The sequence below is a fragment of the Scaptodrosophila lebanonensis genome, unplaced genomic scaffold (assembly GCF_003285725.1).
Source record: "Scaptodrosophila lebanonensis strain 11010-0011.00,11010-0021.00 unplaced genomic scaffold, SlebRS2 tig00000092-arrow-pilon, whole genome shotgun sequence".
In the NCBI taxonomy this organism is placed as follows: domain Eukaryota; kingdom Metazoa; phylum Arthropoda; class Insecta; order Diptera; family Drosophilidae; genus Scaptodrosophila; species Scaptodrosophila lebanonensis.
This window is the reverse complement of record NW_022060566.1, coordinates 822898-848987: the sequence shown is the minus strand read 5'-3', so window position 1 is coordinate 848987 and position 26090 is coordinate 822898. Positions and strand designations below refer to the sequence as shown.

Sequence of the window (26090 nt, the reverse complement as noted above, 5' to 3'; positions counted from 1 at the left end):
CTACTCTTCGGATAATAATTTTGATTTCAAGATTTCTCAATATTTAAAAAAAATTAGTAGTGCATCGCAATTTAAGGAAAAAATTAAATTTGTTCTTAAAAATAAGTAACTAACAACATAAAATGTCTGCAACATAAAATATTCTTTTAGATTTAACTCCAATTTTATAAAATAGGTTAAGTAGGTTAATCAAACCGTCTTAAATTTATTTAATGAAAATTGTATGTTTCTTGTGACTAGTGCATTAATTTCTAAGCATTTTTTTTCTTTTCGCAGTAGAAAATAATAATAATAAATAAGTAAATAAATAACAAGAAATAATTCCCCAGCCTCCAGTAAACTTGTTGTTAGAGCGAAATATAGTAACTACTTTCCAGATACAAATTGTTGATTTCACCACCGTGCAGTATTTATAAATGTAGGCGCGATTTCGGGCACATTTTCTGAGTGTAGGGCTCGCAGCCATGTTCTACAAATCGCCATAAATGGGGCTTTGTTAGTTGTAATGCTGCCGGCGATTATCTACGAATATGTTAAGAAGACTTTAAAGAACAAATCGTGTATGTGTGTGTGTGTCTGTGCCGTTTCAGAATACATTCTGTTTATGTATTCATTTTTTATTGTCTGCTTTCAGAACGACTGTTTGGGGCCACATCGTTTGCCTTATTTGGCGCACAGCATCTCGAAACTTGGCCACGCGCTCAATTGTTTGATTTATTGACGTTTATTGGCAGTTGGCATTTTATGGTGACTATTTTGGACGCTACCGGCCGAACCGACAGCCGACATTTGGCAGTAAGGCTGCCAGCAGTCAGGCAGCCAGGCAGCCGGGCAGTCAGGTAGGTAGGTGGTGGTCCCATCGCACGGCCTCTTACATTCTTTTGTTGACCGTTCAGGTTATTGGCTAGCCGAATTCCAGCTGGGGGTTAAGCAAGTGCTCCCCCAATCCCAACCCCCCCTCCACCATCAGCAGGCTCAGGCCCTTGACCACTTACTTCCATTTGATTGGTTTTTATGTCCTTAATATTGGCTGTTGGTGCTGAGTTTATTGTGTATGGGAAGGTGTGTATGTGCTCCCTAGGTCTGATCCAACTATGGCGTACACTACAGTTCCAATAGATGTTACGCACTACATTGCATATATGGCTAATGGTGGCGACGGAATAGAAGGGTTTCACATCCAGTTAGTTGCGAGTAAATAATTCAAAGCACTTCTCTAAAGCCAGCCAGTAGTTAGTCTTCAAACCTCTGCTCACAATGCTCGGTGGTTGAAGAAATAGAAATATACTTATATATCAGACCTCCATGGCTTACACTTAAAGGTCAAGGCGGCGCATGGCCCCCTATAATACATCTCGACGACATATGTCTCGTATAAATATGGTCAACCGTATGTTGTATGAGCGGCAAAGGCAACGGCAACGGCAACAACAAAGGCAGCAACAGCAGCTACCAACTTATTTGGCGTTGATTTATGGCATTTAATTTCGTTTTATTGCGTACTCTGCGGGGTAAATAAGATGTAACTTCACCAAAAAAAAAAAAAAAAAACCCAAAAAAAGAAAGAAATGTTAAAGATTTGATTAAATACTAAGTAGCGAGCTATTTTACTTCGCTGGAAAGCCAGCTGGATTACACATTTTGGCTACTTTGTTCGAATTTTGTACATTTTCTGAGAACTTAAAGCGTCAACATATTAGCTTTATAGCCAATCGTTATATCCTTAAATCTTTTCAATTACAGAACAACATTACGAAAATTCCACTCGATAAATTATGTATTTTGAAAGCTCTCTTAGTAGATGGTGTTACCAATAGTAATGCCATAGAATTCTAATAAAGATTACAACTTCTAACAGAAACGCAAATTCAACTCGAAAATTAAATTCCATTTATTTATGAAATGAACAAAGAAACAAACAAAGCATTTGTTTTTCTCAAGCTATTTTTTCTGTCGACAAATACTGCAATTTATAAAAGCAAAGCCTGCATAAATTCCACTGAATTTTGATATGAAAATTCTATATAAAATTTCTTTATTTTTCATTAAATGGACTTATTTCTCATTCAAATAATGATTATTGAAATCATATGAACTTTTGAAAACTATTAGAAAACACTTCTATAGCTTTACTAAACTCTGAGCAAGAGTTAAATTTTATTTGGGATAACTAATTGTGGAAAGCTTTCCTTCTTTATTCGATTTCGCGAAGCCTAATTGCTCCTACTTGTATAATTAATTTACAGTATTTAAATAATTAATGAGTAGTTAAAACGAAAAAATGCCATGTGAACTTAAACTGGATTTGTCTTTTTTCTTGTCCTATTGCTTTATTTTTCATAGTCTTTTTTTCAAGTCTTTGAATTCATGTGGTTTTTACAAAATTAAGGAACTCAACATTTTGGCAAATGTTCTTAATTTCAACTATTTTTTATAGACACATTACATTTCTAGCTTGAATAAAGTACACTTTATTTGCCAAAGAACAACAAGTATTTTTATCACTTTTTTTTATTTATTTTGCTATATACGCCAAATAATTTTCCTAAAGTTAGTTTAATATAAGAAATCAGATTTTATAACCATATCTTGTCATCTGAGTGTAGCTTAACCTATTTATAGTGTTATTAAATATTAAAGTAAAAAATGGCAGGGAAAATATTTATAAAAAATTTAACGGAGACTTATTGAATTAGCTGGTACTTGACGAAAACTAGTCAGCACTAGAATAAATGCAATATAGTACTAGAACGATTTGTTTACGTAAAATGTACTTGTAGTGTATATTATTTAATTGTCATCAAAGCTTTATGTACATACTTTATTTAAATCGACAGTTTTTGTTTTTAAGAACTTTTAGAAAAAGAAAAACTATACATAAATAAACAATTTTACTACCCACTTGTTTTTCCTGTACATATGATTCTAGTTTATTTTATTATTATTATTATTATTATTATTTTTAATTAAAGAACGAAATGTTTCTGTTTAATGTTGAAATGCCGAAATAATAAGAAAATAAATGCAATGTTGTTAGCCACAATTGAAATGGAATTCGAAAGACGTGCAAGGAAAAGCCTAATTAATTATTATTGTTCACAGCTTCTAGCAAAGGTACAGTTATTTTCCTGCTATACTCTTATTATGATTATGAGGTGCGGGTAAGGTGAAAAAGAATTTAAAATCGATTCTGTTTTCCTATTAATAATCTGCATTGTGCAGCACGAAATTGTAGCAATAAAAATCCAATAAACATCGCATTGCATTTAAAGGAAATATGCACATACATTTGTATATATTTATATGTACAATATTTATTTTATTTATACATGTGTGTGTGTGTCTGGGAAATCAGAAGGACTATCTGCCACAATTCACTCTTGACTTACAGTTGCAAATCTTGGAGTTACATACTCCATGAAATATGCAAAAAGTGCAGACACAAAGTGCGAAAGGGAACATTTTTTACAATTGGTAGCCGCCACGCCATGCCACGCCCCGATCCGTCCCGTCCCGTCCCGCACGAGACGCAACAAGAGGAGAAAAGTAAGCATTTACCTTCAAGCTGGCTTCCAACTATACGTCAGGCAGGCAGGCACAGACACGTGTGTGGGGGGAAGTTGGGATCCAGGTGGCATTTGGCTTGTAAAGCATCGATTTACATGCGTCTCATATTGGGTGTGGGTGTGGGCGTGGGAGTGGGCGGGAAGTGTGGGGGGGGGGGGGGAAGGCAAAGTGTTGCGCATCAACGCCAACGCTCCACGTAGATATTTCAATTTATTTATTTTTATTTGCGTATGCAAAATAGTCGGCTTGATTTTGGTTAACGCTCACTCACACCCAGCGCCACATAAGCAAATATGGACAGACACACACACACCTACACACACACAATTCACTTCACCAGCACGAGTTCGAGATGAAATGCCAGACAGCGACTGACTGGCAAAGTAATCGTTATCCTTGTGGCGCCAGCCAGATGTTTAAGGCTTCTGTACTCGACTTAAAGTAGCCCCACTTGCAGACCAAGAAAGATTGGGCAGATTGGATGCCATGTCGACATACATCGTACCCTCTTCTCAAGCCAGTCAATTCAAATTATTAAGGATATTCAAATTTAATAATTCATGGGAAATCATTTGCCGACAAAATTTGTTTATTTATTCGCCCACAAAAATAGAGTAACAAAAAAATCTATTTGTTGTACAAGTATGAGTGTAGCATTGATGTTATTCTTTTTTGTCAAACGTTGGCTTCTTAGCGTACATAGAAGTGAAGAACAATTTGTCCAATTCTACAGACTTTTTCGCTCTGATATAAGTATACATATACCTATTTCTTTTTTAATTTTCTTTTCTACTTAGAAAAGGCTAAAATGATAAGGCTCCAGCAATTGATTCGTTGCCTTCTAAATAATTGGAAAAAAAATATTCGTAAATTGAAATAATTCTTATTTTTTAAACTTCGCTAAGTGTTTTTAAATCCAATCATCTAGCTCTAGATCGAAACAAGTATATCTATATACCTTGTTAGTTCTTAACCTTTGATGCTCCCTTTAAATATTACTCGTACATTAAAGAAAATGAATTTTCTCTACTGCCCATCAACTGAATCACTGAGCAAAATTATTCAAATGTCGATGAAAACTTTATTATTACACAATTAAGTGCTATTGTTAATTAACCAAAGCTAAGAACGAAATGACATTTGTTTAATACATCCATGCCATAGAAAATAATTGAAATAATAAGTACGAGCTCTTCAGACTGATCTGCAGCTGATCCAGAGCCAATTCCAAAGCATACAGATTGATCGGAATATTACTCTGATGTCAAAAATTTCAATTACAAAGTTTTGAAAATACTCGTGAAATATTGAATTATAACTTGGGATAGAGAAGCCGTAGCAAGAACTATAATAGAATACAACGTTCGTCAATTTAAAAATCAAGTTCAACGTTTATTAGACTCCTATAATCAGCTTCCAGTTTCATTTAAACATATGCAATGAAAGTGTGAAAATATGGTTTAACATCGATTAAAAACAAAAACAGAATTTTCGAAATTATCAAAATGTGCTTGGCATTTTAGAATTGAAAACAAACAATTTTCGAATTAAAGATAAACCAAGTATTCTTGAGTTTGGTCAATTATTGTTTTAACTTTTCAGCTAAATAAATAAATAACACTCATTTGGCCGGATATAGCTAATGCCTGTACTATGTAATTAGATAAAACTATCATCAATTTTCAGCCAATTAGAGCTGCCTTAGATGGAAGTTCGAATGCGCCAATTGGATTTACTTTTCCCAAGTGTAGTTTGACGCATTTCAAATTAATTTGTGTGAGCATATCTGATTAATTTCCAATAGACACCACATTTCCAAAGGCCATGAGCTCGGCATCATCGGCACTGCAGTGCTTCTCCATATCGAATTATACGGCGCGACCCGAAGTGCACAAATTGCAAATGCATGGAGGGAGGTCATAGCTATGGCCGTAGCGTTGTGGTCAACATCTGTATCGGCATCGGCATATTGCCTAAATAAGTCATGTTATAGCTGTCACTCATGGTGCGCTGGTGTGATTACCTCTGCTGGATGCCGAATGGTGCCTGTTTGCTGTCTTAACCAAAGTTCAACGTCCATTGCGAGAATCGACACACTATGTACATACATATGTACATACATATGTATATAGTACGTACTACATACTACAAACATATGCGTGTATACGAGTATACTCGTATACTTTGTATGTATGTGCTAAGCACTTTCCCATGACATGACCGATAGAATTTGTGATATGTGATGGCATTTTGTAAACATGCAGCAGCGCAATGTTTGCCAAAGTGTTAAAACTAATTTTGTTTCATTAATTAAATGCTGGTTCGATATACTCCTGTACTCCTGAGCTCCTCCAGCCCAACACTTCTCTGCATTCAAGGTGGCACAGTCTAGGGGACTGAAGAAAATAACAATTTAACAGTTTTCAACGGATTGCAATTTAGGTTAGGTTCTGAATGATAATTGAAATATGGCGTCGGAAGACGGCGCAGATGTGGAACAAGTTGAAAAGAAACACATTGCTTAAAAAAATGCATTGCAAAAGGTGGCAACTCCGCCCACATGTCCCAACTCATAATGGAGCTGTGCGTAACAGCGTGGTTGTGAAATGCCAAATAGTTATGACGTGACGACTGACAAAATGGTCGTAAAATTCGAGAATAGGCCAAAGGCAACAACATTTCACGAACACGCCAGCCGTTTGTAGGAAAAGTGCGCAAAACCCAGCCTCCATTGGCAACACATAAATGCTGCAATATTGATGAGATTCTTAGATTCTTTTAAATAGCTGTTGGGTTGTAAAAAAAAAACATATTTTTCACGAGATTTATTTGGAATGCAATTTTATAAATTTGTATGCATCGATGTTTTGTTGTGATTTATTGGAATACAATCGAAGGTTATTTGGCTACTTTGCTTACAACCCTACTATGAAGTTTAGAAACTAATAGCCACTTATAACAGTAAAAACATTTTAACACTAATTAACTAGTTTTCTTGGCGTAGGTTAAGGAACTTAAAGATATTTTAGGTATAAAGTCCCTTTCTTGGCCTAGAAGTGGCAAAAACTCTCCTTAAATATTCAGTAAACTGAACGAATTTTCTAGAAAACGTGTCCGGCTAAGGCGGGTGTCCATTAAGAGAGTTTTCACTGTATATATAAATGCAATTTTAGGAAAATTAAATTAGCACTTTAGATGTAACTAATTAGATGGTCTATGGAAAAAAGATACAGCCTAACACTCGATATATTCAGCAACGGTGAGAGAAATAGTTATTGGTTCAGCATCTATGTCTTTCGAATTCTTGTTTATTGCATTGCCTTTTATAGGATGGGACAGACACATAAAGCTTTAGCCAGCATGAATCTCACATAAATCGGGACACTAAAACAACTAGCTGCCATTAGAGGGAACAGTAAAACGCTTGTATTTGTACGTGAATAGGGGTTTTTTTATAGAGATTGTATAGAGTAATCAATTTTCTAAATGCGGACTAACAAACTGAGCAAACAAACTAAAAGTATGAGCGACAACTAACGAATTAAAACACTATTGGCAGAGTTTTCGCACACTTTTCGGTGTTTGTTAGCACTTTTTGTGCACGTTGTGGCAACGTACTTTTAACGTTGCAGAGGTAAAAATTTTTTTTACATATATATGTATCTGTAGTCTTCATCCAGAAAAACAGCTATTATTAACTCTAAATTCACAAATCGCCGTTTGCAACATCAGGTGAGTAAAATATTGAAGAGATTGTGTGGCAGTTGTGTGATGTGAAAATGTTTCTTTCGACTTAAAGCGCCTTTAGATAAAGAAAAATGATTCGAATTCGCGAACGCTCGCATAGTGTGCCCTCCAAGTTACGGGTGTCCGACCACGATGATGATGTTTCTGTAGCGGCCCTAGCCTTGGCTGGTCTTCGACTGAGCGGCAAGGTGAACCGCGTTATAGGAAATTTAGCCGCGGATATTAGAAATGAAAATATTGATGCAATAGGAAACAATGTAGTGTTGGAAAATACATCGGCAGCTTGTAATAAAAAGCACGATAATCTTGCGGCCGCAAAAGTCGAAGCTAAAAATGGCATATTGGGCTTAGCAGTCTGTCGCAATAGCCTGAAGCGCAAGTTTGCAGATGCCGCGTATTGTGGAGTGGAGATTGAAGATGGAGTGAATTCTTCAAACAGTGCTAAAAAGAAATTGGATTTTGGAGAAGTATAGATTTCTGAGATATCGCATAGCATATCGCAAGCTATGAAAATGTCCGCGCAACAATTACTCCGAACCGTAGCCGCAGGACCAGATGAAGAATATTCTAAACATTTTTATATACATCAGAATTGTTTACAAAATTATTACTTCTGCATAATTAAAGGCGTGTCAGTGTTATTCTTGTGTGTCCATGGGTTAAACAATTTGAAAATTGACGCCAGAACGGGTCAGAGAGAGGGAGAGAGAGAGAGAGAGGGAGAGAGAGAGAGAGAGAGAGGGGAACGGCCACTAAAATGAAAATGCGAATTCCCCATTTGGCTGTCAACCGAAATGCGATTCTAACCGCAAATCTCACAACTCGCTGCCAATTGGAAATGCATTCGCATAAATAAATTGGAGAGCTGTGGCAGTGACAGTCTCGGTCCTTTGGAGGCTTTAACTTTGTCGACATTGAGCGACCCCATTTGCTAACCTGGACCCCCCAGCAGAACCCAGGACGCCCCAATGACTTCATTAAGGGAGAATTAAATCGATTGTTCTATGATCGAGATAACTAAGACAATGTCGGGCACTTGGCAGCAGCTGCTGGTGGCGCAAGTGGACGAGAAGGACATGGATGTGGATGCGGAAGTGGACGTGGACGCGCACGCCTGGGCACAAAGTGCAATGGCAAATGTTGACATTTCGTGCTATTGTTGTTGTTGTTGTTGTTGTTACTACTGCTTCCTTAATGCTGCTATTCCTGCTGTCTCGATAGTTGGATGGCTTGCTTCGGCCTGACGCTGACGCTGAGGCTGATGCTGAGGCTGATGCTGACTCTGGTCCTGGCTCTTGGCTCTACATCTTCGTCTGTGTCTGTGTCGCATTTGTGCGCTAGATTTTGTTTTTATTATGATTATTTTAGCTGCTAAGGCAAAGGCAAACACACAGTAGCAGCAGCAGCAGAAGTAGCAGTAGGAGCCAAAAGGATCAGTGGACCAGCAGCAGACATGAAAAGCGAGCAGCGTAAAATGCAATTTTCACACAACGCGGTTTGTTATTTGGGGCAAGGGGCACGAGCTTTGGCTAGGGCTTGAGCTCGAAGCTGTCAAGTAAACGTTGCCGAGCAGCGGCAGCAAAGAAATAAAATGAATTTTGTGTCGAGGCAGAGACAACAACAGCAACAACACCAACAAGTGAAATGCAATAAAACAAAAAGGCAACAACGCCTTGTCTTCTTCAGCTGCGTCGACTACCCCACCCTCTTAAACATCGCATCGCATCCACTATACTTATGCGCTTGTAACTGCAGTAAACTCCCTTCCCCCTCCCTCTCCTCTCATCCAGCTTTTCTCACACTACTCGCATCCTTTCACTTTTGGGTGCAATGGCAACGCATTTACCAGCGCAATGATTCAAATTGTCGCCTTGGATTATGGATTTATTGCGCGTCTCGTTTTTGTAAGCGTTGCGCGACTTCAACTTCCCCAACAACCCCCTGATCCCTTCCCCCATTCCCCATTCCCCATATCCTTGCCCCCCCCCACGAACTCTACTATCGACTGCAATTGTGCATGCTGTTCGCAATTACTAACATTGCGGGCAAGTGTCTAGGACGAGGACGAGGAGAAGGACGAAGATGGAGCCATGCATGTGCTCCTGTCTTTACCAGCACTCTATCCGGCTGCTCCTCCCCTCTGTCCAGCGACAAAGGATAGAGCACACTTTTAGCCATAAAAACATTTATATCGAATTGGAAAATGTGTCACTAATTCGCGTTGACAATTTTTGGCTAAGCTTTTTCGTCGTCGTGCGCGGTTTTGTTCGCCATACCAGACTTGCTATATTCTCTTGGTGTGGAGCAAGCATCCCAATCGCCCTGCCGCCCTCCCATCCCCAACACCACATGCCTTGGCATGGCACTAAATAATTCAAATGGACCAAGAGGACAAACACATTTACATAAGTCCCATTTAAGCGCATCAAAGGAAAAAGGACTATTGCTAGTTCGATAAACTAGTGGAGGAAGCGCTTTCCTCTTAATGACTGCGTGATATATTCACCGATTCAGTAACTAATCAATTATCAGCAGACTGCTCGGGTCAAATGAGAACTACTTTCACTTTCCACATGCCCTACATAAGTGCCGACAGGGCGTATTGCCACTCGTTGTTCGAGCCGGTCCCCACAAAAGGCTCAACTGCCTAAAGATCAAAATATTACTAATGTCAGGCAACAAATTTAATTACAATTCATACATAGATCTCGAAACATTTGAATATTTTCCCACAAACTATTAAAAAGAGATTACAATTCTCGATGACAATTAATGGAAACAGTCTCATTTATCGGGTCATCAAACACATAATTGAATTTGTGAGTACATTCCAAATCTGTTGAACCATTTACAATATTATTTGGAATAAAATATTAATGATTTTAAAGCAAAGTTATTACACAACATTGCTTTTTTAATATAAAAGATATAGACTATCATTGAGCAATTTGTATTTGTATGCTGTATTCTGTAAAACCCTACACCGAAGAGTGAGAGTTAATATACACTCTCTAAAGTCTAAGCACCAAGTGTAAGTAACAGAAAACAGAAGGAGATGTAAAACCAGAAAACATGAAGAGACGAATCGATGTCCGTCTGTATGAACCTCGAGAGCTTTTCAACCATAACAGCTAAGCACACCAAACTTGATATTTAGATTGGTTTAAATCAGTTAAATATAAAATATAGCTACAAAGATAATTTTATTACAAAAGTGCATGTAACAAAAGGCAGAATGAGATGAAAAACTAATCAACATGAAGAGACGAATTGATGTCCGTCTGTATGAACCTCGATAACTTTTCAATCTAACACAGCCATGCACACCAATCTAGATATTTAGATGTGTCTTATCTAAGTATCTAAGTATCCATAGCAATTTTTTTTTACAAACTATGTATAGGTTTATTTTTTTTTTATATAGCAGTTATCATATAATAACTTTTTCGTTTATGAAGAGCTCTTTAGCAAATCTGGTATAAATAATTGGATCAAAATCGGTTAAATACATATATTATACAGCTGCAAAGATAATTTTATTTGAAATGGATGGATCCAGAGCCGGTCTAGCACGATTTTAGCGTTCTATGTACTTGTTGTTTTCTAATAGTATGATTTTCGCATACAACTTCGGTTTGAACAATCATCATCATCATCAGGTTTTTTTTTAGAAATTTAAACTTTGGCACACGCTCGTAAAAGCGAGACTTTGAGAAGGAAACACGAATGTTGCTACCCGGTACTTAGTTCAAGTTTAGGTCTTAGTCATGACTTGTACAAATAAGATGTCGTGTCTCAGTACTACCGGGTATTGAGTATTCTCTTACCACTTACTGCTGACCCTTACATCACAAACGGGCCAAAAGCTTATGAGGCCAATTTGTTGTTGTTGCTGTTGCTGTTGCCGTTGTTGGTGATGGTGTTGGAGTGGCCGGGAGGCCAAGGCAACAGTAGCAGCGACAAAACATTTGAAAGCTTTCGTAATTATTATTATGTATTATTTTGTATACACAGATAATTGTTGTCACCAAAAAAGCAAAAGCAAAAACAAAACTGCAAATAACAACAACATTGTGCAATATGTTGCTGTTGGTGTTGCTGTTGTTGTTAGTGTTGTTGCATTGTGACTAAATTGCTGTTGACAATGCTGACATTTCAAATTTAGACGTTGCCTGACTGTTGACCGCACATTAAAATTCGCTTTTTGTGTGCCACGACAAGTTAACGTCATCCAACATGCAACAAAAACAGCATGCCCCTCTCGCCCCACTGCCCCCCTCCCCCCTCCTGCACTCTCTTGCCATCGAGCAACCCATTGAACTTCGCTCATTCACTTTTCTCGCTACATTTTGTTTATTTTGTTAATTGTCTGCGTTGTTGCCAACAAAAAGGCAAAGAAGCGCTTTGCACATAAAATTATGTAAAAAATTATTAGAAGAATTTCCGTTTCGCAAAAACGTGTCAAAAATGTTTACAGCAGCAGCGGCAGCAACAGTTTCACAGAGCGACATTGTGCGGCGCAACTCTTGAAACTGGCTGGGGGGTTGTAACAGGTGGCAAGTGGCAGGCGGCGGGTGCTGCACGACCTACCGGGGAAGATGCAGCAACGGCAGCCAGACACAGCCATAGCCATAGCCGTAGCCATAGCCACAACAATGGCGGCAGATTAATTAACGTCTGAGCGATAAAGCACGTTGGAGTCGAAGGCGCAAATGTAGACGAACATCGTCGAACAAAACGTGAGTTTTGGTGAAAATGCAAAATGCAACAAAGAAGCTGAATTCGAAAGGCAGACAGGCAGACAGACAGGCAGACGCGCAGACGCTGGCAAAATGTTTCACAAATACCCGAACTGCAAACAAAGCGGAAGTAAAGAGCCAACTAATCAAAAAGAAAAAAAACTTACAATAAATTTAAAAACAATTTCCAGAATACGCTTAAGCTTCTTTTTCTTTTAATGGAACCTCAGCCGAATAAAGGAACAACTTTTCTTTATGTGTGCCGGCCAAAACATCAATCAGACCCATTTTGAAATGCTTGTAACACTCTACTATTTATATTCTACTTCTATATTCTCATTTAACGATATGGCGCCGTTTGTAGCTTCAAATTGCAGATTTTCGATCATTTAAGCAGAAGAAGAGAGAACAAGAATAAATTATATAGAATTCAGGGAAAATCATGCAAAAATAAAGGTGTATTAGGAAGTAAAGAAGAACATAGGTAATCAAAAGAAAAAGTAACAAGAGAGAGCGAACAAGCCCGACAGTGAAATACTCTATATCCAAACAAACTTCGGCCCATAACAGAAGCAAAAAGACGGAGAAGAAGAGCAAATCTGCTCCTAAAATAGTTTCGCTTATAACTTTTATAAGAACTGAACAATTTCGATGAAATTAGAAACAAAAGAAGATAATTATTAAGATTAATTATGAAGCATTGGAATTATGGGCAGTGCTGACGAAATTCGGTAGATTAGGAAGGGTACTAACGAAAAATTAAAAAAATTTAAATAAACTACTATTGCCTGGAAATAAGGTGAGTCTACAAACCAAGTTTGTTCAATGTGGGCTCAGTCGTTTCCGAAATCCAGGCGTTCATCCAGACAGACGCCCGCCTGGCCATATAGATGTTTGTGTTTCCTTCTCCCTTTTTACCTTCCGGGACAAGGTATAAGAAGTATGCGAACTCAAGCCACATGAGCTTAGCGTCCATCAAATATGTACTGTCATGAGCCATATATGTATGTATATAGTAAATATACATATGTATATATACCAGGTATATGGTATATAGTATGTTAAGGTCGAAAGAGCACGTTCGCTTAATTTATTTGCGAAAAGTGTTTATTGACTGATTTGGTCAATACTTGTCTCAGCTACAACTTGAAGCAATGATGTGGCATCAATGATGCGTGCCACGACGACGGCTTGGTTCGTGAAACATGCAACCAGAGCGCGCACAGCAGTAGCCCCAAACTGAAACTAATAATAGCATATGTCAGACCCTAATGGACTCTCATCAAAGTGTTGCGGGCAGCCGCAAACAGCATTTGAGGCAGTCAGCCAATCAAATGCCGCAACGACGCGTCGTCGCTGCTTGCAACCAAACTGCCAGTTGTCGTGCGGTTCCTCGGCGGAAAAACTGGCCAAGCTTTCATGATAAATGAAGGCAATTGCCATGGCGTGTGGACGTCGTTGTCCATGTTCCACGCTCCATGCTACATGCTTCCAGCTCCCAGCTCCTTGCCCCACCTCGCCCCACACTCGATGGAGTCGGACAGCTCAGACATGAGCAATGGCAAATCGCGGGGCGCTGATTTATCTAACGTGTCGCAAGCAGCGACAGCGACAATGTAAAAGCGTCGGGAACTCGCTTCGGTTCGGTTTGGTTCGGAACGGATCGGTTTGGCTTGCCACTCCGATGGCAGCGAGGAGTTCTAGTTGTCTCTGTAACTGTCTAGTATATACGCTGTCCGATGGCCTTCTCTTCACTGAGAAATGACGTCTAGACGTTTTTTGTTTTCCACCCAAAACAATGACACGTTCCCTCAAATGTGGGCAGCCTGGAGTGGGCCAATCATTGTTGAATGATTGCGAATGCTGGCTGCTTAGTTGATTGGCTCGCTTTAAAGAGTTACTTCTTGAATGTTTGAAATGTTTTTTCATATTTTTATTACGCAAGTATGTATGTTTCCTACTCTTATTTCATGTTCGCATCACTTTGCTTAATTTTCGCCGGCCCTGGCATTTTCTCTCTGGTCGTGTTTTACTTTTTACCTAGCAAACTAAATACCTGTATAAATATTTTATTACGCAAATGAAACAAGCATTGTTTGCATTTTATTTGTACCGAGGAAACGTTGGTAACTGCGGCACATCCTGCAGCAGGAAAGCGGTTTCTAAAATAAGACCGAAGAAAAGACAAAAAAAAAGAGAAAAAGAAAAGCAAAGCAAAAACATGGCAGAGCGTAACCAAATGAAATGGCAGCACAAAGGCGACAGTGGCGCCAAAAAGAAATCAACGAGCGAACAGCAAGTGGGGGGTGGCGGTGTGTGTGTGTGTGACGTGGCATCAGGCAGGACGTTCATTTACATGCAAAGCGTCGGCGTTTGTTGGCCAACAGCAGCACCACAGGATGTGCAAAGCAAAATGCAAAGATTTCTTCTCACGGCAGCAACACAGTGTCGTGTCCAGTGGCAGGACTTGGGGTCCAGCAATGCTTTCATGCAGAAACAGAACAGCATTCATGTGAGGTGAGTGCTGCAGCACCTACCTGCCTACCTACCTACCTACCTACCTATTCCCTTGGCCCCCCGACTGATGGCCTAATGAATTAAGAGCGAATGCTCATGGCATATGAAATACGAGCAGGTTCAACAGCTCCAGCTGCTCCCACCCGATAAGGGGAAGTAAAATATAGCATACAGAGTAACTTTTCCTTATTTGATTATGCAGCTTAAAACTTTAGCAGCAACTAATCCGATTGCGAGTGTTTAGCAAATTGAATAATTGCTTTTGTTCTACAAATAGTTCCTGGACTCTCGACCAGCCAAGTATAGTCTTGATCGTCCAAGATTATAACCTCATCCATCACTCAGCATGCAAATTGTTTTTATAAAATACTAATAAATTGTGCTTCTTTTATAATTTACACCCATTTATATTTCACGCAAGCTCAAGCACAATCTTATAGATATTTTAAAACATAAAGGAATACATTCGGCAATAAGTATTTCGACAAGTTAAGTAATTGGGTCTCTCTAAGCATTGTCTAGATGTGCTTATTTATGTCTTCAAGGTAGAGCCAACGATTTACTTACTTACTTACTATACTAGTTGGTCATCTATTATTAACACATTTTCCAATAAATATGTAAATCGATTTTATTTCAAATAATTTCCGAATTCTTCAAGCTGTATTCTGTCATCAAAGTATGATGGGGAATTCTTTTATTATAGCTTTGAGATTAAATTGATGAGCCATCAGTAACTTATTAATCCATTGCTTATTAAAGGTGTTGAAATGAACACAATTTCGATTTTAACAATATTGATTGATTTTTGATTCATACATAATCCTTTAATAGATTTTCAATTATTAAGAGTTGTGTAAGAGTTAATGAACCTCTGAGTTATTAAATTAAAGTATTTTTTTCAATCATTACTTTATAAGCAATGTTCAAAAATTCAAAGTATTAATCATACATAGTTGCATACCAATTGTAATTAGTTGAGAGCTACTACTATTCTCTAAATTAAAGAAATGCCTTATAAACACATGTCCAGAAAGAAAGAAAAAATTGTACGGACATTTCAGGGCGTACAAGATTACAGGGCTTGTACAAAAATATAGTGTCCTTTATCTGAATGAGCACATATTGCATTTTAAATAAATAGAGGAAATATGGAAGGCAACAAGATTTTGGAAAGAATTGTACGGAAATTTCTTAGTATCCAGATTACAGGTCTTGTACAAAAATATATTGTCCGTTATCTGAATTAGCACACATTGGATTTTAAAAAATTGAAAAAATATGGAAAATATGAATCTTGTCTATAAAATAAGTCCAAGCTGACAGGAACAGCTTGTCTGCAATGCAGCTACCCTGAATGCCTCGTTGTTTCGGTGTCCATATAAAGTGGAAAATAAATCGATCTGGACATACCCGTCTGTCTGGATGAACACTTGAATTTTGGAAACAGCTCAACCAAGCTTGGAATGTGGAGTCCCCTTACTTCGCTTCAGATTGCCAATATTGTCTAATGGCTCAAGCTCAAATACACAAGTAATTTGTATTTAACAGGCATTTTAATTCGGTTTGCTCTTGAAAAGTTATTAGTGAAACTATTTTACTCTGTTAAATCGTTTGGTCTTCTTCTTTCTGTTTTTGCGGTCGTAGTTTGTTTTTGGGGGTCTATTTTTATAAAGTCCAGCACAGCTAGAGCTCGTTAAGTGATCCGAATTTTTAGTGAGAAAACCCACTTGGCAGTTCTAGTAATTACTAGACATTAGCTATAATTTGAGATGGATTCAATAATACTTAATACTTTGTTCTATTTATACTGGATGCATGTGTATATATTAGACTATATTCTGGTCTTCTGTAGGTTTTCTTTCGCTCATTTCGCATACTTGTGTGAATATATAATACAATACATTATATATAAAAGTCCGTGCTTTTCCAATTAGCTTAAGGACGTTCGCATAAATCAACACAATACGCAAAGCAGCTAACGTTTTATGTTTATGGCAATGCTTGAGATTTTCGGTTCTGTGAACGAATCTATTGAGTGCACTCCCTTCGTATTTATTGGCCTGGCCAATACTGTATTGTAATTATTTCAAGGAGGTGCCACTGAGTTCAATGTACTTGGCCAGTGAAACAGATCGTTCTGGCCAATTGGTCAGTGGCGATTGAAGGGCGTTAATTGCCGCAAATTAGAGCTGTCAGCCTCAGTCCCATTCTCTGTCTCAACTTTTGCACAACCCAGATGTGGGGCTGCTCTTAATCAATACCGATTGCTGCTGTGGTGGGAGCCCAGCAGGCTGGATACTCCATCGTAGTAGTCTGGGCAGGGAGTGTTAAGGCGCTAACAAATTTCAAGTGAACACAGACTCCACTATATATGTAATATTAATACATAAACAAATACATACGTAAATGTACAAATTTTAGTTCAACAGAAGTAAGTTTGTCGATCGATAGTCGATGGTCCGTAATCGCGCTTACCGATAACATTTCATTGCAGTGTTGCCAGGCTATAATCTAAACAACAACGAGATCCATTTGCTCATACATTGGATTAATAGTGCGCTCAAAGGAGCCGCAACGTGCACCGATCTGGAGCAGCTGCGCGATGGTGTTATATACTGTAAGCTATTGGTCACACTGCATCCTGGCGCATTAAGCAAGGATTTGGTTATTGAGCAGTGCAGGAATGCCAGCGACTTTATGCACAACTACCTGCTGTTGAGGGCAGGCTTCGATAATGCCCGAATTCGTTGGAATTTCGAGGTGAAAGATTTGATTGACGGCCGCATGAACGAGATGGTACGTCTGGCCAAGTTCTTTGTCTATCTGTTTGGCATGCAGCAGAAGGCAGCCGATGCGGCAAGTATGCTGCCCACACCTCTGCCGCCACGAGACAACGAGGCGCGTAAACCAGAGTCCAAGTTGCCCAAGCTCTATCATGTGCTTGACCATAGCTTTCCCCTTCCACAGCCGGTGCTAATGTGCGATGTACCCCGTATGGCCCAACCGGCGCCCACAGGCAACCGAAGGACCTTCACACACACCTTCCACACTGATCACTCGGTCAGCGTTAATGCAGTCTGTGACTGTGCACATCGGCAGCATTGGTCCTATACACCCCCCACTGGAACGCATTTCAAGCAGCAGCAGCAGCAACAGTCTAAGATGGGCCCCAATGGCCAGCAGGGGCGTGAGAAACAATGAGGGCTCGAGAGAGCTGCTCCATAACTCACCCTCCCATTGGTTACATAATGTATGAACTGATAAAGCTAGAGATTAAGCAAAATAATAGCTTTGTCCGGAACATGATTATTAATATTTCATTATTATTTCATCGTCTGTCGAATGCAGGCTGCCCTGTTCTCTAATATCTATTTCCAAAAGTTGCTTATTGGTGTTGTAGACTAGACTCTCCTGCCGCAGTAGGTCGTTTACTGTTCTTCTGTGTTTTGTAGACTAAGTAGGAACTATTTAATCTATATGGCATATATGTAGATATTGTAGTAAAAGGAGACTAAGTAGGAACTATTTAATCTATATGGCATAGATATTGTAGTAAAAGCTGACTAAGTAGGAACTATTTAATCTATATGGCATATATGCAGATATTGTAGTAAAAGGAGACTAAGTAGGAACTATTTAATCTATATGGCATATATGTAGATATTGTAGTAAAAGGAGACTAAGTAGGAACTATTTAATCTATATGGCATAGATATTGTAGTAAAAGCAGACTAAGTAGGAACTATTTAATCTATATGGCATATATGTAGATATTGTAGTAAAAGGAGACTAAGTAGGAACTATTTAATCTATATGGCATATATGTAGATATTGTAGTAAAAGGAGACTAAGTAGGAACTATTTAATCTATATGGCATAGATATTGTGGTAAAAGGAGACTAAGTAGGAACTATTTAATCTATATGGCATATATGTAGATATTGTAGTAAAAGGAGACTAAGTAGGAACTATTTAATCTATATGGCATAGATATTGTAGTAAAAGCAGACTAAGTAGGAACTATTTAATCTATATGGCATAGATATTGTAGTAAAAGGAGACTAAGAAGGAACTATTTAATCTATATGGCATAGATATTGCAGTAAAAGGAGTAGCTGGTCGATATAGCTTACGAGACAGAACTGTGTCTGACCTGTTTTATTCAGCTCTTTTTACAATATACAATTCTATTAGCATTTTCTGCAGATTGCTTAAGTCTGTTCTTAGCTTTTAATACATTCGTTTTATCACTACAAGGTATAGAACGTTATTCAAGAAATAGCTCTGTCTATAACAACTTCAAGAATATTATTTGTTTGTTGAAAAAAAAAGAGTTCTAATGTAGACGTAGATTTCAATTGAATTTTAAGAGCTGAACCAACTGTCTTTGGAATGTCGGATCTTCCAAGTTGATGTTTTCTTTCGAAAATATGATTTTGATTCTCCCTGTCCTTATCCTGCTGCCCGAACACACACAGTCGAGTGTGGCTTCCTAATTGCTTTCTGAGACGCTGCTTTCACTTTTCGAGCACTTTGTGTTCTTTCTGTTCCTAGCCTTAGAATCTGTTGCAAGATATGTGCACCTCTACCTGTAGCTGTGTGTGTGTGGCTTTATTCAGGTCACTGGACATGCTAACAACAGGAACAACAAGTCAACAGTGGGGCAAGGAGGCGAGGAGTCGAGTCTCTAACTCGACTGCGACACGTCGGAGGCAATCAAAACGAGGCGGCTCAAGTGACGTCGCATATAAAGATCCTTGTGTACGAGTAGTGTATCGAATGCGCAGCGATAAAAACAAAAGTGAAGGGAGCTGAACAGAAGAGAAAATGCGGTGAAAAATTGCTGGAAAAAAAATATTGTATGTACATCTAGAAAACATTGCGCATACGTCGCGTGTGCCGTTGCTGTTGGACGTTGCGTTTATAGTCGTTGAGGAGTCGCAACTGAGAGTGGAGGCAGTGGAGGTGGCAGGGGAGGCAGGAATGGCAGTGGAGGTGGAGGTGGCAGTGAAAGGCGGGTGACAGCACTCTACAAACCACGCTCGCTGTACGTTTGCTTAGCAAATGATGAAAAATAACGTAGAGGCGTTGCTGCCAACATTTGCCAAAAGTGCTAGAGATGGCAACTTTCTTATCTACATATATGTGATATATATCAGTGGTTCCGAATCGAGTGGAAACTGGTCCTAGTCTGAATAATTTTTTTCATTATTATTCAGTTATAATTGGAGATAGTTATGTTATGGGCAGAAATATGTGAAGAAATCCAGTAATGCCTCTTCTTCTATCTTCTTAAATTATTTCAATTAAAATTGAGTCAGCAGAAATGAGCAATTTCTGCATGCTATATCCAATCAAAAAGTTCGATATTAACTATCCGTAGCCTACACTCGAAAAAAAAAACAAACCACAGCTATACTAGGAATATTTCTTTCAAGAAAAAACTCCAATACCTAAGCACTTTTTTTTAAACTTTTCCATAATGTTTTATACTTTTTTGTTGCCTAATTGTGTCTCAAGAGAAAGGGCGAAATCGATGTCATCGCTGGAGCGAATAAAGTATGTTAAACAAAATCTAAAGTAGTTGCTTTCTATGTTGCAGATCAACCGATTAATAGAGTAATGCGGATTATTTATTTATTAGTAATATTTCTCTCTTGCAACAACAAATGCCACATAAAATATTGGCAATACTCTTTCTGCAGCTCAGCTTTTCAGAGAAAGAAACTAAAGGATTTTTGAAGATAATATCTGGTAGGACTGTCATAAGGCAGTTAGAAACGGTACAGTGCCGCTTCCCTCACTAGCCGGTAAATCGGAACTTGTGTATGTATGTACATATATATATATATATGTATATATATATGTGTGTGTATATAGACAGATACATACAGCAGTCTATGCTTGTACAAGTATCTATGCACTCGCATAGATAGTCGTCTGTCTGCTGCGTCCGCCTCTCTGCTGTCTGCTGTGCGCTGCTGCTGTCAGTCTGTTTGTTTTGGGCTTTCGGCTTTTGGGCTAAACAATCACATAGGCGGAGGAGACAGCAACAACAGTAACAACAACAACAACAACAACAACAACAACAGCCAACGATTGCGACTGCGATTGCTATTGCGATGATGGTGACGCGAGAGTCGTGTTGGAGGCCAAAATCGAAATTGGGCTAATGAAATGCTTGTTAAGTGAAAATGAATTCGCCCAGTTGGCGACATGACTGCGCATGTTTGAACAAGCCAGGCCGAGACTTGGCAATTAATGAGCACTGGCAACTGAAATGAAAAGAACTGCAGCAGCAGCAGCAGCAACATCAGTTCAGATGTGGGTGGAAATGTGAATACGAAATGGATCTAAATGTGGACATAAGATTTATTTACATGCCTTAATTATGCTTCACTGCGTTTCTAGAATTTTCCAATTAAACAAACAATTGTCGATGCGTACATTTGTTTCTTTGTGCTCTGCGTGCAATTATTTAACATTATTTGCCTTTGTTGTCCGTTCTTGTTTATTTATGTACATACATACTCGTATGTACTCGAATGCTGCTACTGTCATATTAAAATGACTTTTAGTTTTTTGGTTTCCTATGGCATTTATTTATTTGCACCTACATTGTATGTGTATGCATACTTGTACAAATGGATGGATGGATGCATGTGGATAGATACTACAAGTATACATATTTATAATTTTCCCCTCTTTTCGGCACTCAAACAATTTTGATTTGTTGTTTATGCAACGTATGTATTTGTTGATTTGCCATGCACATTAGGCAACAATAGTGCGACTACGAATATAAATGGCAGCCACATTTTCAAGCCAACTGTGTGAAGGTTCGACTCCAAATGTGGCATGTGCTGCTGACCAACCAACTGTCCCTTCTTCGGGTCATGGTAGTACGTAATGTGTAATTGACAAATTATAAAAATATGTGTGCTACGATTGCGCAAAAAAAAAAATATAGAAAAAAAATACCAGCAGAATTATGTAACTGCTTAGAAAACACAAAGATTGTGCCCTTGAAGCCCATCGAGGAGAATCAGCAATAGAATCTCATTAGGCACTCAAATGAATTTGGCAGTAGCACCATGACTGACAAATTCTTCAACAATTCAACATTGATTATGCAATTGGAATCAAGGATCTTTGCTGTTTCTTATTTGTCCTTCACAGCAAACGTTTATTTTTTTGGAATTTTTCTTTTGAAGCATGCCGATAGAAGATTTTTCTGCTGATTGACAATTCTTCTATAGTCAGAAGATAAATCCAGCCGCAGAAGCACTAGGTCGGGACAGGCTATGTGATGCATATACATATCTACAAGAAGGGTTCATTTTTCAATCAACACTTTTTGTTACCTCTATAGCAGTGCTCTTGTAGAATACCTATAGAATAGCTACCATAAGAACGATCTGTGCAATTTGTTTGTTTAGAGAGATATTTAAAACCCATATGTAAAACCGTTTAGTTTTATATACTTCCTCTTTATATTCTGAAAATTCAGCCAAATCGGTGCTTGGGAAAAGCATGGGTATAGGGCATTCAAGAGTCGAACAGGCACGACCTTTACGTTTTTTTAAAATGAAAAACTCATTCACTTATAGTATTTTTGAATAAGCGAGGATTATACCAACATCCCTTTTCTAGGATTATTTTCTTTTTTTCGTTTCGTTTCGTTTTTCATTAATTCTCTCACAATATAATGATTAATTTTGAGTTATAGTTTACAGCGTAACCATCAGTGAGTCCAGGCGACTCATAATAAAAACATTTTGAAGTTTAAAAGTATTTCTTTACAACACTTTTTTTGTGAAAATTATTTATTTTAAATTTTTTTGGCTAAATTGTAATATTATCCATTATTCGTTAAATTTTACTTAACCATCAGTGAGTCTAGACGACCCTAAATAATAAATAAATTTTTAAGTTTAAACATATTTCTTTACAAACATTTTTTGTGAAAAATATTTTTTTATTTTTATTTAATTCAATTTTTATGATTCTATTTTATTATTATCCATTATTTGTTTAATTTTACTTGAAATACTTAGATTATTCGTAATGGTTAGACCCCATAAATGATGGACCACATTTGAAAAAATTCTTTCTCAATTTTAAAAAAGTTTTCTCTTCATATCTTTCGCTTTTATTTAGGGTTCATAAAAAGATGCCCCAAAGAATAACTCTAAGACACTTTGCGTCTGTTTCAGAGAAATCCAGCTTGATGTGCATTCTGAATTTGCTTTAAAGAGGCTCGTCTGTACTATAGTATGTAATTGAAGAATCGAATGCAATATTGACAATAAAATACAAGTATGACAATGTGGCTTGGTTGGCCATCTTAATTGTGCACTGCGCTGCCTGCTTAAATCCAGAGTCCAAGAGTCCGGGCAGCTGTTCAGGAACAAATGAATACGCATAGGCCGTATCGGCGGAGGCGGAGGCGGAGCTGAGAGGACCTGAGTCGAAGAGACGATGTGTGCAGGCATTTTCCAGCTCGTTGCTTACGTTTGATCGCCGGCCATCGAAGCCGAGGCGTTACTTTGGTTGCCTACCACTTTGCTGGTCATTGCAATTTTCCAGCGATTTCATTTTAATATTCTCTCACTCGCTTCTGGGACGCTGTGAATATGTTCGCTTTGCTTTATTTTCATTTTCATTTTTATTATTTTTTATTTTTCGTGCATTTTTATCACCTACCCGACGGGCGCCTTTGTAAGGCCCCATGGCTACAAGCCGACTAGCTGAGCGACTTTAAATGCATTCAACATCCATACATATAGTACACGAATACATATATATGTACATATCATATGTGCATATATTTCACACGTGCTGCGGCGCGCCCCTCAGCGACTCATGCATTTAACATGCCGACAAGGATTTGCTCAGACCAGAGCCAGCTCCAGCTTCCAGCTCGCAGCTCTCTTCTCAGTAGGACAGCCACTTGCAACAACTTGCTTTCCATTTCCAACGATTTTGTGGCTGCCCGACCGCCAATGAGCCCCGAAGATGCGACCCAGCGTTGCTGCAGGCGAGGCGGATGGGGTGGGGCACGAAAAGCCGCGGCTTGTTTGTTAATATGACAACATTTAATTTTTAATCGCAGAATCCGACTGGCAGGATCTGAAGCAAAAACAGTTACCGTCCCATTGTCGGTTCACGCGTAACCCTACGTGTTACATATGTTCAATGGAGGGCGCAACACGCACGAGTTGTCGCCTGCCCCCCGCGCCCTCTCCAACGCCCATGATTCCCAAAGCAGTCGAGCTGAGGAAGCGCGAGAGTACACTGCCAAAAAGCAGCTACAACTTGGGCTATAAATAGAGTTAGGAAAAAAGAAAGAAAATATTTATTTACAACTTTAATTTTTTACAGCTTTACTATAAATAGAATTTAAAAATTACAACTTGGGCTATAAATAGAGTTAGGAAAAAAGAAAGAAAAGATTTATTTACAACTTTAATTTTTTACAGCTTTACTATAAATAGAGTTTAAAAATTACAACTTGGGCTATAAATAGAGTTAGGAAAAGAGAAAGAAAAGATTTATTTATAATAAGGAAAAGACATAAGAGAAATGAAATGTACAGATAATAGAGAAATTAGCAGAGGATGCGTTCTCACCAATTATCTGGAAGGAGAAGTACGTTGTGAAAAGCAAAATAATATACAAAATATATGAAATAGAGAACACTACAAAATTGAGAAATTACAATAGAAGAGAATTAAATACCAGTCCAATAGCTCTGAATAAAAAAAAATTAAGATGCTTGGAAGGGAAAAATTCAGAAGCCATTGATAATTAAGATATTTAGGAAAAAGATATAGAATACAAATTTAAAAGCAAAGAGCAGAATGCAAAAGAAGATAAGCGAATAATCTGAGTTAAGGTTTATTTTTAGGAATTTATTTATTTTTATTTATTTCATCAAAAAACAAAGCAGTCGATGCAAAAAAAAACAATACAATAATGAACTTAAACTTAAAAAAAAAACTAAAGAATGAACATCTAATAACGAATCCGACTCGGTGGGGGGATTTTATTTGCCAAATGGCCACCTATGTCCCGATTTGTAGCACAACAGTAGTCCCAGACGTTATTAGACCTAAAAAAAGGAATTAGAGATGAAAATATAACAATCAGAAAATAAGTTAAATTTAAAAACAATATTAATAAATTCTAATTAAAATACTGAAGATAAAAACCTATAAACATAAAAATCAAATTCACCAACAAAGCAAATAATAAGTATAATAATCTCTAAAGAAACTACACTTAATTCGCCTATATGGAGTGTATGCTTTGAAGCTAAGTATACATGACTTCATATAAATATATAGATTACAACTAATTTTTGATAGAGTTACTTTTAGTCTTCTTTCTAAATCTCAATTCTCGAATGATGACATAGATAGTCTACATATATAATGGTTTTTTTTTTCAGCTACTTATACTGAAAAATATTCCTTTAGAGTTTTTTAAAGCACGGAATGAAGAGAATTAATAGAGTTCGAGAGAGAGTTCTCTACTCGAATTTAGGATCTGCAGAGGACTACTATATATATATAGAAGATCTTAATATAGAAGATATAATTTAAAGACTCGATTAAAATCACTTGCAAAATGCATTACATTAATCTCTTACTTAAATCTCCTCCTGTACAAAGCCTGAAAGGAACAAAATAAAGCTGATCTTTACTTTGATCAATTCTTCACGAAAACATTATTGAAATGTTAGTAAGGACTATGGCTAGAATCAAAAACAACGATCGATGCTCACGACTTGATTATATAAAGCATTTTAATGAAATGAATGAGGTGTTATTTTCGAATGATGAGTGATGGAATTAAATTCTGGCTCTCTCGGCTTGGATCAGTTTGCTTGAGTGCGTATAGTATTTCTCTCAGTGCAACTTCTGGCAGCCTGCATCATCGACTGCATTGCCCTGCATGTGCGGCTCAGCCTGTGTGTTGTACTGTCGTTCTGTCAGTCGGTCGGACGGTCGGTCGGTCGGTCGGTCGGTCGTTCGGCTTATATGCCTTCACAGACTCGTGTGCTCCCCATATGGAGGAGGTACGTACCACGTAGAAGCCAGATGGATAGATATGTGCCGTGTGCTATGCGCTTCAGACTCTGCGGCAAGTTATTATAACAGTTCATTGATTTTCAATTTTCAATGCATTTCACAGCGCGAGCATTTCATTGTTTGCCCCTTTTTTTCCGTAGGTCTCAGCCCATTTGCAGTTTGGTGAAAATTGCAGAGCTCCTGATGCCGTCACTGTTGCTGCCGCAGCCGCAGCCGCAGCCGCTGCTTCTTGTTCTGCCTCTGCTGCCACAGTCGACGGGAACTGCAACAAATTTCCGCACTGCAAGTTCACTCGTATGCATAAATTTATGGAAGGCTTTATTGTTGCCTCGTTTTTTTTTTTCATTTGGCTTAAAACCATTTTAAACGATTTCTCTTGTATGAGTTTAAAGTTTGAATCGAGTAGGTGGAGTGAGGGGGG

At 38.1% G+C, this 26090-nt stretch overlaps 2 protein-coding genes across 2 annotated transcripts; both read left to right on the top strand.

The window, feature by feature from the left end:
- The first annotated feature begins 7227 nt into the window (after positions 1 to 7227).
- On the top strand, positions 7228 to 7955 carry LOC115627342. The gene is made up of 2 exons (XM_030522988.1): positions 7228 to 7299; positions 7367 to 7955. The coding sequence occupies exon 2, from the start codon at positions 7386 to 7388 to the stop codon at positions 7785 to 7787; it is 402 nt and encodes a 133-aa protein (XP_030378848.1). The 5' UTR covers positions 7228 to 7299; positions 7367 to 7385; the 3' UTR covers positions 7788 to 7955.
- A 9005-nt stretch (positions 7956 to 16960) lies between these two features.
- Positions 16961 to 17879, top strand: LOC115627328 (microtubule-associated protein RP/EB family member 2-like). Its single transcript, XM_030522973.1, has 2 exons — positions 16961 to 17004; positions 17068 to 17879. Coding segments are annotated over exons 1-2 (708 nt in total). The 5' UTR covers positions 16961 to 17003; the 3' UTR covers positions 17775 to 17879.
- The last annotated feature ends 8211 nt before the right edge of the window (positions 17880 to 26090 follow it).